Consider the following 17,759-nt stretch of genomic DNA (forward strand, 5'->3'; position numbering starts at 1 on the left):
TCCTCCAGAGTGCCATCTTCTTTTATCCTCCCAGAGAATGGGTGTGGGATCATGCAAGGGCTTGTGGGAAGATTACTTCTACCAATGAACTTGCTCCTCCTAAGCATGCAAGCTCCTCCCCAGAAGTTCAAAGGGGTAAAACTGCCCTTAAAGGCCAGAAATAGAGAATTATTAAGTACCGATTTAGCACTTAGTAAGAACCTAATATCTCATTATCTCATTAGCACTTAGTAAGAACCTAACAATCCACAATGCTTTATGAAAAAAAGTGAAATTTCAAATTCTAATGGGAAGAAGGTGGTAGGCTACCAAAAAGTTGTAGCTTGAATGAACAGTACTGAAGATATTTTGGAGCTAAATGAAGTGACCAAAATGACATGAAATAATCAAATTAAAATATTGAGAGGTAACATGGAACACATTATCTAGAATTTTTCTTTCAACTTTTTTCTTTATGATTTTTGTTACTTATGTCAAAAGATTCCCTTATAATTTTTGATAGCATACATAACCCTTTCAATCATATCTTTGAAGACTTGTTTCATTTGCTGATTTCTTGGGATATAAATGAAAATATTCAACAAAGGGGAAACTGAAGTATTGACCAGAGCTATTCCTTTGCTTAATGCGACCCTTTCATTTGTGGGAAGCTCGATATACATGAACATGCAGATGCTGTAAGAAACTGAAACAACAATCATGTTAGAAGAACAGGTAGAAAAAGCCTTTGTCCTCTGTTGGGCAGAAGGGAGTTTCAGAATTGTCCTAATGATGTATGCATTAGAAAAAATCACTAAGACCATTAGTATCACCACAACTAAAAGGCATTAACTAGAAGATGTGCATCTGAACAGAAGATCTTCAGGATGGGAGAGGAATTACAGATAAAATAATCAATGGCATTAGAAGCACAGAATTCCAGTTAAGTTCCATGATTACTGGCAGAAAGATAATTAGCAAACTGCTTATCCAAAAACTTAGCACAAACTCATAACAAGGTTGGTTGTTTATGATGATTGTTTAGTGCAGTTTACAAGTGTCACCATAGCAAGCATAGACATGCTGTCAGAAGATAAAAATTTAGTCACCTGAAGAAGAATGGGAAAAACAAAAAAAACAAAAAACAAAAACAAACAAACAAAAAAAACCTGGTTCAAACAGTTTATGTAAGAAATGATGCTGATCAGGAATCTTAGAATACATATAGTAGTGTATACAATTTCTGCTACCACTAATATAATAATAATATTTCTAAAAATCATATGGACAAGACAGAGCTAAGAAGGCAAAGTAAAGGTAGGAACTCACCAGACCCCAAACCACTCCAAATCCTTTTAAATAATGATTCTAAAAAAATTTTAGAGCATCAAACTGCTCCCCAAAGATGCAATAGAACATTTTCTAGCTGAAAACAACTTAGAAGATTAGCAGAAAATGTCTGTGACAATAGGGTAGGAGTCCAGAATGCAGTTTTGGTGCAGGCTGTGCCAGCACAGACCCAGCCTCAGCCCTGGTTTCAGCTGAGCAAGATCTCTGAATCAGCTGTTTAGCCCAGAGATAACAAAGAGAATTTGAAAGGTCAGCAGAAAAGGTCTGTAGAACCAGGGAGGGAGCCCAGCATAGGCAGTACCAACACAGCCTTAGACCTAGCTGTGACCCTCATCCCAGATTTAGAATACACATGCAAATCTACATACATAGTACAGTTTCATATACATATATATACGTATGTATATATATATATATATATATATATATATATATATATGTATATATATAATACAATACAAATGTGAAAAATTATTTTAAATGTGACTACAGAAAATATTTACAAATGAATTCAAATCAAAAATAAATTATAAATATATATATATATATATATACATATATATATATATATATATATATAAATATGTGTGTGTGTGTATATATACATGCATATATATAATGGGAAATTATGCAGATAGAAATACTTTAAAATCTTAAGGCAGGAATCCAGCAAAGTGAGGGTGATGACACCACTCAAGGTCAACATGTAGGTGATAAATAGAAAAATGAAAATGAAAACCAAATGCAGTATATCATCTGTCAGGATCAGAATACTTCTTCATAAAACCAACAGAAATCATATGATAATCTCAATAAATGCAGAAACACTTTTTGAAAAAAATTACAAAATAAAAATCCCAAATTATATTAAAAACATTGGAGACTATAGGGATAAAGAGAATTTTCCTTAAAATAATAAGCAGTATCTATCGAAAACCAACAGCAAGCATTATTTGTAATGAAGAGAAGTTGGATGCATTCCCAGTAAGATGAGGGATAAAACAAGGATGCCCATATCACCACTGTTATTCAATATTGTACTGGACATGTTGATTTTATCAATAAGAAAAGAAAAAGAAGCTAAAGGAATTAGAATAGGCCATGAGGAAATAAAACTATCACTCTTTGCAGATGTAATGATATACTTAATGAATCCTAAAAAATCATCCAAAAAACTATTGGAAACAATTCACAGCTTTAGCAAAGTTGCAAGAGATAAAATAAACCTACACAAATAATTTATTTATATTATATACACATAATATATATGTATATGATCAACAAGATATAGAAAGAGAAATTACATTAAAAAATTGTAAACTAAATAAAATACTTGGGGGCCTACCTGTCAATATAAACCCAAGAACTATATGAACATAATTACTAAACAATTCTCCACAAATAAAGTCAGATCTAGACAATTTGGAAAATATCAATTGTTCATGGGTATGTTAAGCTAATGAAAATTCTACCTAAATTGTTCTATTTGATCAATGCCTTACCAATCAAAATGCCAAAAAAGATGTTATACAACCAGAAAAAATAATAACAAAATTCATCTGGAAGGAAAAGAAGATAAAAAATATCAAGGGAATTAAAAGAAAAAATACAATGGATAGTGGCTTAGCAGTATCAAACTTAAGATTATATTATAAAGCAGCCGTCTTCAAAGTTTTTGGTATTGACTAAGAAATAAGAGTGGTGGATCAGTGGAATAAATTAGATACATGACACAATATATATATATATATATATATATATCAAGGCCTATAATAATCCAGTATTTTATATACCCCTAAACTTCAGCTTCAAGAATAAGAACCCAGGGGCAGCTAGGTGGTGCAGTGGATAGAACACCAGCCTTGAATTCAGGAGGACCCGAGTTCAAATCTGGTCTCAGACACTTAACACTTCCTAGCTGTGCAACCCTGAGCAAGTCACTTAACCCCAACCTCAGGAAAAAAAAAAAAAAAAAAAAAAAAAAGGAATAAGAACCCATTTGTTTGACAAAAATTGCTGGAAAAACTGGAAAATAATATGTCAGAAACTCTGCATAGATCTATGTCTCCCACTCCATACCAAAATAAGATAAAAAAGATACATGATTTGGGCATAAAGAATGACATCACAAATTAGGAGACAAAGAGATAATTTAACTATCAGATCTTTAGAAAAGGGAGGAATTTATGACCAAAGAACAGCTTTTTATAATTTTACATTATAAAAGATAAAATGGGCAAGTTTAATTACATTAAATTAAAAAAGGTTTTGCACAAACAAAAACAACAGAAATAAGATTAAAAGGAAAACAAAACTGGAAAAAAAATCTTTACAGCCAATGTTTCTGATAAAGGTCTCATTTCTAAAATATATCAAGAAATGTGTCAAATTTATAAGAATGCAAATCATTCCCCAATTGATAAATGGTCAAAGGATATGAACAGACAATTTTCAGATAATGAAAATAAAGCCACCTATACTCATAAGAAAAATACTGTAAATTATTATTTATTATAGAAATGCAAATTAAGACAATTCTGAGGTGTCACCTCACATTTCTCAGATTGGCTAAGATTACAGTAAAAGATAATTATAAATGTTAATGAGGATATGAGAAAACTGGGACACTAATGAATTATTATTGGCGTTGTGAAATGACATAACTATTCTGCAGAGCAATCTGAAACTATGCCCAAAGTGTTATCAAACTGTGCATATCCTTTGACCTAGAAATGGCACTATTGGGTCGGTATTTCTTTCTTTCTTTCTTTTTTTTTTTTAACTGCTTCATATATTTATTGTGAGGATTAAATGACATAATATTTGTAAATTACTTTGTAAACCATGAAACACCATATAGATGTGAAACGATATTAATAGAGGATAAAATAAACAAGGCTAATTGGATTCTGCCAAATGGCAAGTTCTCATTAGTCTTTTTTTTTTTTTTAATAGTTTTTATTTACCAAATATACACATGGGCAATTTTACAACATTGACAATTGCCAAACCTTTTGTTCTAAAGTTTCTCCTCCTTCCCCCCCCCACCCAGATGGCAGGTTGACCAATACATGTTAAATATGTCAAAGTATAAATTAAATACAATATATGTATACATGTCCAAAAAGTTGCTTTGATGTGCAAAAAGAATGAGACTTTGAAAGAGTGTACAATTAGCCTGTGAAGGAAATAAAAAATGCAGGTGGACAAAAATAGAGGGATTGTGAATTCTACGTAGAGGTTCATAGTCATCTCCCAGAGTTCTTTCACTGGGTGTAGCTGGTTCAGTTCATTACTGCTCTATTGGAACTGATTTAGTTCATCACATTGTTGAAAATTGCCACATCCTTCAGAATTGATCATCATATAGTATTGTTGTTGAAGTATACAACAATCTCCTGGTCTTGCTCATTTCACTCAGTATTACTTCATGTAAATCTCTCCAGGCCTTTCTGAAATCATCCTGTTGGTCATTTCTTATAGAACAATAATATTCCATAATATTCATATACCACAATTTATTCAGCCATTCTCCAATTAAGGGGCATCCACTTAATTTCCAGTTTCTGGCCACTATAAAGAGGGCTGCCACAAACATTCTTGCACATACAGGTCCCTTTCCCTTCATTAGGATCTCTTTGGGATATAAGTTGGGTCAGTATTTCAAGGAAATCATAAAGAATGGAAAAAGACCCACATGTACAAAAATGTTTGTAGCAGTTCTTTTTGTATTAACGAAGAATTCTGCTAGAGCAGAATATATTATGTTTTAGCTGAAGTTAAAAAAAAAAAAGAAAAGAAAAGAAAAGCAGGGATAGGGACCTGATCTCAGATCAAACAATAGCAAAAATAGAAGGAATTAAAAGAGATAAGGAAGGAAACTACATCTTTCTAAAGGGCACCATGAATAATGAAGTTATATCAATACTAAATATATATGCACCAAATGGTATACCATCCAAATTCCTAGAGAAGTTAAGAGAGATGTAAGAAGAAGTAGATACTAGTGGGGGATCTCAACCTTGTTCTCTCAGAATTAGATAAATAGATACCACAAAATAAATAAGAAAGAAGTTAAGGAAATAAACAGAATTTTAGAAAAGTTATGTATGATAGTCCTTTGGAGAAAATTGAATGACAAAAAAAGAAATAGACTTTTTCTCAGCAGTACATGAAATCTATACAAAAAAAAAAAAATAACCATGTATTAGGCATAAAAAATTCAAAACCAAATGTAGAAAATAAGAAATGGTAAATGAATTTTTTTCACATCATGATGAAAAAAAAATACATGTAATAAAGGAGCAGGAGAAAATAGACCAAAATTAATTGGAAACAAATAATCTAATCTAATTCTAAAGAATGATTGGGTAAAACAACAAATCATAGACCCAATCAATAATTTCATACAAGAGAATGACATATCAAAAACAACAAGTTATTTCCTGGATAATATATATGATCAAGTAGGATTTATAACAGGAATGCAATATTAGGAAAACTATTAGCTTAATTGCTTCTTTCAACAACCAGACTTACAAAGGTCAAATGATTATCTCAATAGGTGAAGAAAAAGCATTAGATAAAATCCAAATCATCCCTATAACAATACACAAGAGAGTATGGGAATTAATGAAATTTTCCTTAAAATGTTCAGTAGTAGCTATTTAAAATTATCAACAAGTATCATATGTAATGGGGATACATCACAAACATTCCCAATAAGTTCAGGAAAGAAACAAGGTTACCTACTATCACCATTACTATTAAATATCATATTGGAAATGTTAGCTTTAGTAATGAGAAAAGAAAAATAAATTAAAGGAATTAGAGTAGATAATAAGGAAATCAAATGATCTCTCTTTGCAGATGATATGATGGTATTCTTAGAGAATCCTAGAGAATCAAGTAAAAAACTACAGAAACAATTCATAACTTTAACAAAGTTGCAGGATACAACATAAATCCACATAAATCATCCACATTTTTATATGTTACCAACAAAGTCCAGAAGCAAGAGATACAAAAATAAATTCCATTTAAGATAACTGGATAATATAAAATATTTGGGTGTCTACCAGTGAAGGCAAAGTCAGGAATTATTAAAAAAAAAAAAAACACAATTACAAAACACTTTCCACACAAATAAAGACATATCTAATCAATTGGGAGAATACCAAGAGCTCATTGGTAGGCAGAACTAAAATAATAAATGAAAATACTACCTAAATTAATCTACTTATTCAGTGCCATACCAATCAAACTGCCAAGAAATTATTTTACAGAGCTAGAAAAAAAAATAATAAAATTCATATGGAAGAACAGAAGATCAAGAATTTCAAGGGATTTAATGAAAAATGCAAATGAAGGTGACCTACCAGTACCAGACCTAAAACTGTATTATAAACAGTGATCATCAAAACCATTTGGTACTAAGAAAAAGAAAATTAGTCAGTTGATAGGTTAGGTTTACAAGACACAATATTCTATGACTATAGTAATCTAGTGTTTAATAAAACCAAAGACCCCAGCTTCTGGGATAAGAACTCACTATTTGAAAATTAGTATGGCAGAAACTTGGCATACCTAACATACTATACAAAGATAAGATCAAAATGGCTTCATGATTTCAACATAAGTGATACTATATGGCCAGAAACTGGAAACTAAGTGGATGCCCATCAATTGGAGAATGGCTGAATAACTTGTGGTATATGAATATTATGGAATATTATTGTTCTTTAAGAAATGACCAACAGGATGATTTCAGAAAGGCCTGGAAAGACTTACATGAACTGATGTTGAGTGAAATGAGCAGGACCAAGAGATCATTATATACTTCAACAACAATACTATATGATGATCAATTCTGAAGGATGTGGCCATCTTCAACAATGAAATGAACCAAATCAGTTCCAATAGAGCAGTAATGAACTGAACCAGCTACACCCAGCGAAAGAACTCTGCGGATGACTATGAATCACTACATAGAATTCCCAATCCCTCTATTTTTGTCCGCCTGCATTTTTTATTTCCTTCACAGGTTAATTGTACACTATTTCAAAGTCCGATTCTTGTTGTACAACAAAACAACTATTTGGACATGTATACATATATTGTATTTAATTTATACTTTAACATATTTAACGTGTATTGGTCAACCTGCCATCTGGGGAGGGGGATGAGGGGAAGGAGGAAAAAAATTGGAACAAAAGATTTGGCAATTTTCAATGCTGTAAAATTACCCATGCATATATCTGGTAAATAAAAACTATAATTAAAAAAACTAAAAACTCTAATACTTTTCAAAAAAAAGTGATAATATAAGCAAATTAGAAGAAAGGATAGTCTACCTCTCAGGTCTGTGGAAAAGGAAGGAATTTGTGGCCAAAGAAGAAGTAAAGTACATTATGGAAATGCAAAATTGATAATTTTGATTATATTCAGTTAAAAAGAATACAAACAAAGCCAATGCAGACAAGATTAGAAGGGAGGCAATAAACTGGGGGAAATAGTTTACCTTCAAGGGTCCGGAAAAAAGCCTTATTTCTAAAATATATAGAGAATTAACTCAAATTTGTAAGAATTAAAGCCATTTTCCAATTGATATATGGTCAAAGGAAATGAACAGATAATTTTCAAATGAAATTAAAACCAATTCTAGTCATGTGAAAAAATGCTTTAAATCACTATTGATCAGAGAAATACAAATTAAGACTCTGAGATATCACTACATACCTCTCAGATTGATTAAGATGATAGGAAAAGATAATGACGGATTTTTAGGGGATGTGGGAAAACTGGGATACTAGTGCATTATTGGTGTAAACTGATCCAACCATTCTGGAAAGCAATTTAGAATTATGCCCAAACCCTTTGTTCCAGCAGTGTCTCTACTGGGCCAGTATTCTAAAGAGATCATAAAAAAGGGAAATAGACTCATGGGTGAAAAAATGTTTGTAGCAGCCTTTTCTGTAACAACAAGGAATTGGACCAAGGGTTCTCAAACTACAGCCCGTGGACCAGATGCAGCCTGCTGAGGATGTTTATGCGGCCTGCAGGGTTATGGCAAATGGGCTGAGGGGCAGAGACAGAGTGTGAGTTTTTGTTTTTACTATAGTCTAGCCCTCCAATAGTCTGAGGGACAGTGAAGGCCCCCTATTTAAAAAAGTTTAAGAACCACTGATTATTGGACACTGAGTGGATACCCATCAATTGGAGAAGGGATGAATAAGTTATGGTATATGAATGTTATAGAAGATTATTTTTCTCTGAGAAATGATCAGCAGGATTATTTCAGAGAAGTCTGGAGAAACTTACATAAACTGATATTAAGTGAAGTGAGTAAATCCAAGAGAACACTGTACACAGCTACAACAAGATTTTACAATGATCAATTCTGGTGGACATGGCTCTTTTCAATAGTGAACTGATTCAGATCAGTTCCAATAATCTTCTGATGAAGAGAGCCATCTGCACCTAGACAGAGGACTGTGAGACTGAGTGTGAATCACATCATATTTTCACTTTTTTGTTGTAGTTTGCTAGTATTTTGTTTTCTTTCTCATTTTTTTCTTTTTGATCTGATTTTTCTTGTGTAGCATGATAATTGTAGAAATATGTATAGAAGAATTGTACATGTTTAACATATGTTGGATTACTTTCAGTAAAGGAGAGAGGATGGGGGAAAGGGAGGGAAACAAACTTGGAACATGAAGTTTTACAAGGGTGAATGTTGAAAATTATGCATATATTTTGAAAATAAAAAGCCTATTTCCTTCTCATACTTTCACTAAGAATGCCCTCAAAATGATTCTTTTTAAAAGAATATTATAGAGATTGAAAAGTTGGCATGTACATCAATTACAAAAAATTTCTCTATTGAGGTTTTTGGGAAAAGTAAATAAATAAATATAAAAAATATATAAAAAGGAGAGAGAAGTGAGAGGAGACATGAGGAGGGAGGAAGCAAGGGAGGGAGAAACAGAAGGATGGAAGAAAGGAGGGATAAAAGGAAGCAAACAAGGAAGGATGGAAGGAAGGAAGGAAGGAAGGAAGGAAGGAAGGAAGGAAGGAAGGAAGGAAGGAAGGAAGGAAGGAAGGAAGGAAGGAAGGAAGGAAGGAAGTGTAGCGAGCTGTTGTCTCCAGAAGCTGCTGGATCACTCTCTGGGAAGAGATCTGCTGTGTCTACTCAAATCTCTCCGACAGATTCTTCTTCCTGTAACGAACTGTTGTCTCCAGGCAGTTGCTGTTAACTCTGTCCAGAGAAGTGACTTCCCTTCCTGCAGAGAGCCCCGTCAAGCCTGATGCAATGCAGAGTCTTCTTCTATCTCTGGGTGTCCTCTCTTTTATTCTCCCAGAGAATGGGCGTGGGATAATGCAAGGGCTTCTGGGAAGAACCACTTCAGCCAATGAGCTTGCTCCTTCTATCAAGTCAACCTGAGTTCTCACCTTGTAATTGTCCAACCTGAATTCTCACCTTGTCACTATCCAGACAACCTGAGTTCTCACCTAGTAATCCTAACAAGGAAGGAAGGAAGGAAGGAAGGAAGGAAGGAAGGAAGGAAGGAAGGAAGGAAGGAAGGAAGGAAGGAAGGAAGGAAGGAAGGAAGGAAGGAACAAAGGAAGGAACGAAGGAAGGAAAAAAGGGGAACAGAGCCTTGTGCTCCTTCAGCATTTTGTTTTCATGGATCTCCCCTCTATATTTGATCATCTGTACTTCCATTACCATCTTTATTTTTTTTAGTATCCTTTCTCCTTCTTATACAAAACATAAGATACTGAGATGTCAGATTGGGCTCAATGTCCTTGATAGAGAAAAGAATCTTCTAAAGAAATCTTGAGAGATCTCTGATTTTCATCTGTTAATTGTTCTCTTTTAAGTTTTTACTTAACTGCTCTGGGAGATAATAATATGACTTTGATTACTTGCCAAATTTTTTAAATAAACATATTCTTCCTTCTACTGCTTTTCAATCTTTTATGAAGTAGTACTGCTTATGATTTTTCTTTGACATCCACTGACAGATTTTTATAAATCAATTTAAAGTAAAAGCTGGTTTGCCCTTTATTGTCTCTCCTCTTAGCAAAGAAATGATGTTTAATGCTTCAAACTTTTGGAGCCTCTTTTGGTCTCACCATGGCAATGAATTTACATCAAATTAGCTTCCTCAGAAAATGTTGATAGACCTTTTTAAAATTTCCCATTTTCCAGTATCAAAGTCTTTTAAAAATTGATTAGGAAGGAGTTGCTTTAATAGAACATTATATCTTTTGTTTCCAATTTTGTTATTTATAGCTTATGCAACAAGACATCCTGAGATCTTCCTGGTAGGCAACATATGCCAGATAGGTCAAACCAGCAACACTACTTTGAGCACCATCTTCTCCAAAATTTTCAGAGAAACATCCCATAACTCAAGAACCCTAACCCAAGGCTTTCATCCCAGTGCTCCTTAACTATCACCCTGGAAATCAATCTTTGTGGAGATGCACAGAACAACCATTGATGAATTCGATTTTGAATTCAGCTTTTGAAGACTCACAAAAGAATGTTTTTGTCATCAAAATCTTTGACACTAACTAAAGAACTCAATATCAGAAATTGAAGTGATTTTACACATAGAAATGATGTTAAAGAAAATGTATTAATATATTCCCTTTTGTACACTAAGGATCATGGGATCTTTCTATGTAACTTAGAACTAAAACCTTTCCTTTGTGTTGTGTTCCCCAGTAGAATACTTTTTTTTATTTCTAATTTATAATTTTTTATTTCACATCTTCCAACTTTTACTTCATTATCCTCCCTTATGTCTATGGTCTCCTTGAAATCACGAAATTTTCAAATATTCTTAAATGTCTCTCCTCTTAGCAAAGAAATGATGTCTTTCAAATTCTTCATAATTTTTTGCATCTATTATTTGCAACAAGTATTGGTACAACATCTGCAATTTATATAAAATACGTTTATAGATGTCACAGAACTCCTGAATCTAAATGAGTAAAATTTTCCACATCTAAAAGGAATTAGCTCAACAATTTATTAAGGCAAAGGCAGTTCTAATTCAAAAACAATTTCAGTTTTGACAGATGTTCTTATTCTCTTGCAATAGATGTATGCACAATAAAGTGTGTGCTTCATCTGGAAATGAAATAGTATGTCAGTATAGCTGCATAGATGATGAAACTTCACTATAGCATTTCCATCTGTTTTAGAGAGAAGATTCCATTTCTGTGTGGTAGAAAATTCATTTTATACAAAAGCATGTTATTGAAAAAAAAAAGACCTAACAGATAAATAGTCAATTGGATTCTGAGCAAAGAAAAAATTTTTAGCTCTGTTTTTTTGTTTGTTTGTTTTGTTTTGTTTTTTTAAGTAGCAAAATCTACATCAACCTCTGATTAAGTTCTCTGGCAAATATATAACAAATAAAATAGCTGTGGTTCAGAAACTTAAACAAGAAGAAAAGATAGAAAAGAAAATTTAACTTTCACTTTGATTTTATCTAAGAACTTTTCCCAAAGAAATTATATTAGGAGAAAGGGGAATGATATTGATTAGGAAATTTTTTTTCAAAAATGCCAGATATCTAGATATAAAATTTAAAAAGCTAGAGTTCAGTTCTGTGAAGGATGATTTAAATGACTAGATTTAGTCAACTGAGTTAGAAATCATAAGCAGGAGATATTCATCTGAATAAGGAGTAGAAGTCTTCTTTTATTCAGTCATTTTCATTCAAGTTTTTCATTTCATTATTCACTAAGTTACCTTACTTAACTGAGAAAACTTCAATCTTTTTGGCCATATTTTTAAAGGCTTCTTTTACTTGTTTATTTCTTAGGGTATAAATGAAAGGATTCAACATGGGTGCTACTGAAGTACTTAGCACAGCCACCCCCTTGTTTAGAGCCACTCTTTCCTTTGCAGAAGGTTTGACATACATGAAGATACAGCTACCATATGAGATAGAGACAACCACCATGTGGGACGAGCAAGTGGAAAAAGCTTTTTTTCTCTGCTGGGAGGAGGGGATTCTCAGAATCGTCCTGATGATGTTCATGTAAGAGAGAATCACTAACACAAGTGTGACCAAAAGTGTCAAAATAGCTAAAATCAAAGTCAATAGTTCTAGTAACTGTGTATCTGTACAAGAAAGCTGCAGAAGAGGAGAAACATCACAGAAGAAATGATCTATAGTGTTATCAGCACAGAAATCTAACTGTAGACCCATAATGACTGGTGGAAAAATAATAAGGAATCCAGCCAGCCAGGAAGAGAGTACAAGCATGGTACAGACTCTGTTGCTCATGATAGTTGTGTAGTGTAATGGTTTGCAGATGGCGACATAGCGATCATAGGACATGGCAGCTAGAAGGAAAAATTCAGTTGCTCCAAGGAGGATAGTAAAAAATAATTGGGCTGCACAGCTATTGTAAGAAATTGTCCTGTCACCAGTTGTCATGCTGACTAGAAATTTAGGGATACAGACAGATGTGAAAGAGATTTCTAGGAATGAGAAATTCCGGAGAAAGTAATACATGGGGGTTTTCAGGTGTGAATCCAGGAGTGTGAGGCTGATGATGGTCAAGTTTCCAGTCACACTCAACAAATAGGTGAAAAACAGAAGGAGGAAAACTACAACTTGTAATTCTGGATCATCCGTCAGTCCCAAGAGGATGAAAGCTGTCACTGTTGTATGATTTCTCATAGCTGGTTTCTGTGCAAATAAAAAATTTAAAGGGTCAGAAATGAAGAAGAGAGTGCCCACAGCACTAAGTATAGGATTTCCTATCACTTCTTCTCTATACCCCATCAGTAGTATAAATTTAGAAAAATTAATCTACATAATTAGTCACTTTTAGTTTTTACAGCAAAACATCTGCCAAACAAGGGAACAGCATGCAAATAAATAAGATTCTTGTAATGAACAAGCATGGCTCTTGAAACTGCTCTATATTTTTTCTCTCTTGTTTTTCAAATCTGGGACCCAAAATATTTCAGTGTTTTTCCTCTCTTCTTTATTTCTCTTCATATATTTGGCTCTGAATGATGTATATCTTTACCTCTCTTTCATCTCTATAAATATATGATATAATGATTTTTATATGTATGTGTACACACACACACATACACACACACAGAGTTATACATAGTTATATTTCTAAGGAAGCTAGATGTGAAGTTAAGAATTCCTAAGATCAAATCCAGCTTTAAATTCTTGATAGCTATGTGACCCCAGGTTTAACTGTCACTTAACTTGTTTGCCTCAGTATTTCCATCTGTTAAAAATAAATGTACTTGTTTTCCAAGGTTGTTGTGAGGATAGGACATGATGTTTGTTAAGTATTTCAAAAACCTTGAAGTGCTATGTAAATGTGATATATATGCTTATACATACATGTGTATAAATACACATGTATATATTACATAAATATAACATATATTAATATATAACATAAATGCATATTTATATCCTTAAGAATATGTTTTCCTAAAGTATGCTTTGGATCAGCAGAAGCACTTCAAGAAGTGAAATGATATTTGAAGTAGCTTCCTTCCAAATGGTTATCCTAACCTAATGGTTAAATGATATTCAAAATAATTTTGTTTGAGTGCTCTCTTCAGAGAGTCACACCATTTCCAAATGGAAAAGGACTTCAAGGACCACCTTGTCCAATTCAAACACAAAATCAATCACAATTACAGCATATTTGACAAGCAGTAATTCAGCCTGAGTTTGAATATCTCCAAGGAGGGGGAGCCCACACTTGGAAGCAGCTCATTTACTTTTGGATAATGCTAATTGTTTAGAGCATTTGCCCTCAAAACCCTAAATTCTCTTTTCTGTAATTTTCAATTATGACCCCTAATTCTGCCTTTTTGGGACAAACAGTCCCTTAGTCACACAGTGGCTCTTCAAATATTTGAATTGCTTACACATATGTATACTCAATAAATGTCCATTGATTGATGGGAGACAATCATGTAATCCCTGAATTTTCTCTCCTTCAGGATAAACATAGTTTCTTCAACTGATTTTCATATATCATAAACCTGAGGCCCTTCACTTTCATGGCTACTCTCCTCTAGGCCCTTTCTAGTTTATCAATGATCTTCTTAAATTATAATTCCCAGAGTTGAACACAAAGTCCCATTTAGGCTTGACAAGGGCAGAGTATGATGGTATTATCATCTCCTTGTACTTGGAAACTATATCCTATCAAAGCAGCCCAAAGTGGCATAAGCTTTTGTGGCTGTTGCATCAGACTGACCACTCATGACTGGGATTATCAGTATTTTTGAGTGGTCCCTCTCTATGTTGTAACAGATTTTTCAAGTTTGATCTAGAGTTTATAATTTGCATTTGGTGTTCTAATGCAAGAGGACTTCTGTGAAGCCAGACCTCATCCAGAGGCTGCTCCTGAAGTAGGTAAATTTTATGACTCCATGAAGGTTCAGAATCATTCTTGGTCTTTCCCAAAGGAGAAAAATGACAAGAAGGGACTTGTGATTGTTTTAATTGTTTTATATGCTGGGCTGTTCTGTATAAGGAAAAGGGAGAATGCTCACTTATTTCTTAAAGGTTGTTGTCATCATTTACTGGTATTTATAATGTTGCTGTTCAGCCTGATAAAGGTGGGAATTTAAAATCCCTACTAAAATTCCTACTAAAATCCTTATTTCCCTTTTTATGTATTTGCCAAACATCATTTTAATGGTCTTTTCAAGAATTTTTTACAAGAATTAAAATCAAGCTCATTGGCTTACACTTTGCTAACTCTTATTTTCTCTTTTTTCTGAAATAAAGGATAGTTACCCTTTTCTAATCTGGAAGTGTCTAATTTTCCAGAAACTTTCAATGATAGCTGTGGAGTCATATCTTCTAGTTCTTCCAGAACCTGGGACAGGTAACTAGAATTAATCAAAGGCAATTAAGCTCTCTTATGATTACTTTATTTACCTTAATTATCAACTCCCTGTTAATTATTTTTTTGTTAGTTTCCAATGTAATAGTCATTCTTTGCAAAGGAAACAGAAATGAACTAAGAATGAACCAGGTTAGTTATATCTTTGCTGTTAGTTATCATCATCCCAGAAAAAAAATCTTCTACCTTTTCCTATCTGTATAACTTAAAAAGTACTTTTTGTTGTCTTTAACTTCCTTTGCCAGCCTTGGATTCTTTTGTATTTATCCTATTGCAATTTTGATAGAACTATATCACACTCATAGTCATCTTTTACCATTTAGCCTTTGCTCCCATCATATTCTCATAATAAATATGCATTATCAAGTAAAGAAAATTTTCCACTTTAACCATGTCAAAAATGTGTGTCTCATTCTGTATATTCATTCCTTCTCTGTCAAGTAGGTAGCAGCATGAGTTGTCTGGAATAATAATTGGTCATTATGTTGCTCAGAGTTCTTAATTCTTTCAAAGTTGTTCATTTTTCCTTCTATAAATTTATTTATAAAATCTAAATTGGGTAGTGAGTATCCTGTCTATTCACCTCAATCTTTTCGGACACTACTTCTTTTTTCTCTTCATTAGAAATTTTCTCTCCAGGTCTTCATATTTAATTCTTGATCATTTCCCAGCCCTTCTGAGCCAACTTCCATAACATTTTAATGTATAGGATATTTCTTATTTTTCCTCTGAATCCATTGAAATCTGCATCCCTCAAATCTAAGATAAATATCATACTATTTACTTTTCTATATTACATTCTTAAAATTGGAGTGGGCACTTTCTGTCAAGATTACTATTACTATTTCCACTCTATCAATGTTAGGATGAATCAGATTCAGAATATAATTTTTCCTGGTTGATTCATCCACCAGACCAAGGACGAAATTATGACTTTGGAAAGTCAAGAGGTTATTAACTATTCTATGTCTGTGTCTGTATGTCTGTATGACTGTGTCTGTGAGAAAGTCATTTGTCTTCTGCCAATTTGCCTCTTAAGATTACCTTAAAAATCAAATAAGATATTATACATGTGTTTTATAACTCTAAAATGCAACTTGTAAATGTACTATAATTATGTTCTTTCCTGTTCTTGCCTTCCTGTTTTGTTGATGTTGTTTTAAAGTGCTCCATATTCAAATCATTTTATTGAACTGATTCACATTTAATCACATTATTGTGATTTTTTAATATCAAAGGAGAGGACTAATTTGGGAACTGAATGCACATCACAATATAATATTTTCATGTTTTGTTGTTTGCTTGTTTTTTTCTCTCATTATTTCCCTTTTGATATGATTTTTCTTATTCAGCATGATAAATGTGGAAATATATTTAGAAGAATTGTTTATGTTGAACTTATAATGGATTAGTGTAGGGAACAGGATGGAAGTAGGGAGAGAAAAATTTTGGAAAACAAGGTTTTGCAAAAGTGAATGTTGAAAACTATCTTTGCATGTATCTTAAAAAATAAAAATGCTATTATTTTTAAAAGATCAAAGGCTAAAGTTTCATTCTGTAATTCATTTCTTTAGAAATCAGTAATCAATTATTGGATTCAAAAAATATCTTTGTTGTCATTATCTGCTGTTACTTATATAATATTCACCTGTTTTTCTTATCCCTGGGGGTTTCTGCTTTTGAGATGACTGAAAAGACATTTTCAGGGGCCATAATTAAATTTTCTGCAAAGTGTCCTCATTGTGTTTTTTAATATATACAAATGAAAATGTTAGCAGGTATTTCCATTAAATGTAAAAAATGCTATTTCTTATCCTTTCCTCCATATAATTGTTGATCATATACATAGAGAGAAAAAAAATTAGTGTTACAAATAATCAGCTCTTTTCAGATCATACTAAAGAAGGTTTTTATTCCAAAATATCAAACCATTCAGTTTTGAGCAGCATCTGTGGACTGCCAGAAATCAGGGTTCTAATAACTTCTTTCCCACTAAAAAGAAAGGTTCAAGTTTCCCAACTCAGGCATTACTTTGGGGTCTCACGATAATTAGATATTTCTTTTTTTTGTAATGACTTTGGCCTCAAGTTTTTAACTTAGAAGAAGTTATATAGTAATGTCTTCTCTATTCCTTTCTCCATCTCATCAACATACACAGAAAGAATATAATGAAGTAATAAATGATCGATATACTCACTTTCTGATCAAACTTTAGTGGCTTTACTTGTCAATTCTTAATGTCCTCCTTAGTGAGAGTCATACAGAGATGGAATGCTTGGTAATACTTGATATTTCTAAACGTTTTGTGCCTTTTAAACTTGAATGTATACCTTGTTTTTTCATACTACAGTATGGATACTTGCCATAACAAACAGGACTTATGAAACTCTTAGAATCTTTGTCCTATGAAAAACAAGGAATACTCTCTTGATTCTTTCTCTTCCCACAAAGTTTACTCTCCCCTTCTCCAAAAATAAAATAAAATAAGAGGACACATTTGA

General features: G+C 32.9%; 1 protein-coding gene and 1 pseudogene across 1 annotated transcript; both read right to left on the reverse strand.

The window, feature by feature from the left end:
- Positions 1-473: 473 nt before the first annotated feature.
- Positions 474-1,011, reverse strand: LOC141543961 (olfactory receptor 6C70-like; annotated as a pseudogene).
- An 11,090-nt stretch (positions 1,012-12,101) lies between these two features.
- Positions 12,102-13,040, reverse strand: LOC141542804 (olfactory receptor 6C74). The gene has a single exon (XM_074267395.1). The coding sequence runs from the start codon at positions 13,038-13,040 to the stop codon at positions 12,102-12,104; it is 939 nt and encodes a 312-aa protein (XP_074123496.1).
- Between the last annotated feature and the right edge of the window lie 4,719 nt (positions 13,041-17,759).

This window comes from Sminthopsis crassicaudata, chromosome 5, assembly GCF_048593235.1.
Source record: "Sminthopsis crassicaudata isolate SCR6 chromosome 5, ASM4859323v1, whole genome shotgun sequence".
NCBI lineage: Eukaryota > Metazoa > Chordata > Mammalia > Dasyuromorphia > Dasyuridae > Sminthopsis > Sminthopsis crassicaudata.

Excerpts from the sequence above, each read along its gene's own strand:
- LOC141542804 (XM_074267395.1), bottom strand. The coding sequence starts at position 13,040 with ATGAGAAATCATACAACAGTGACAGCTTTCATCCTCTTGGGACTGACG.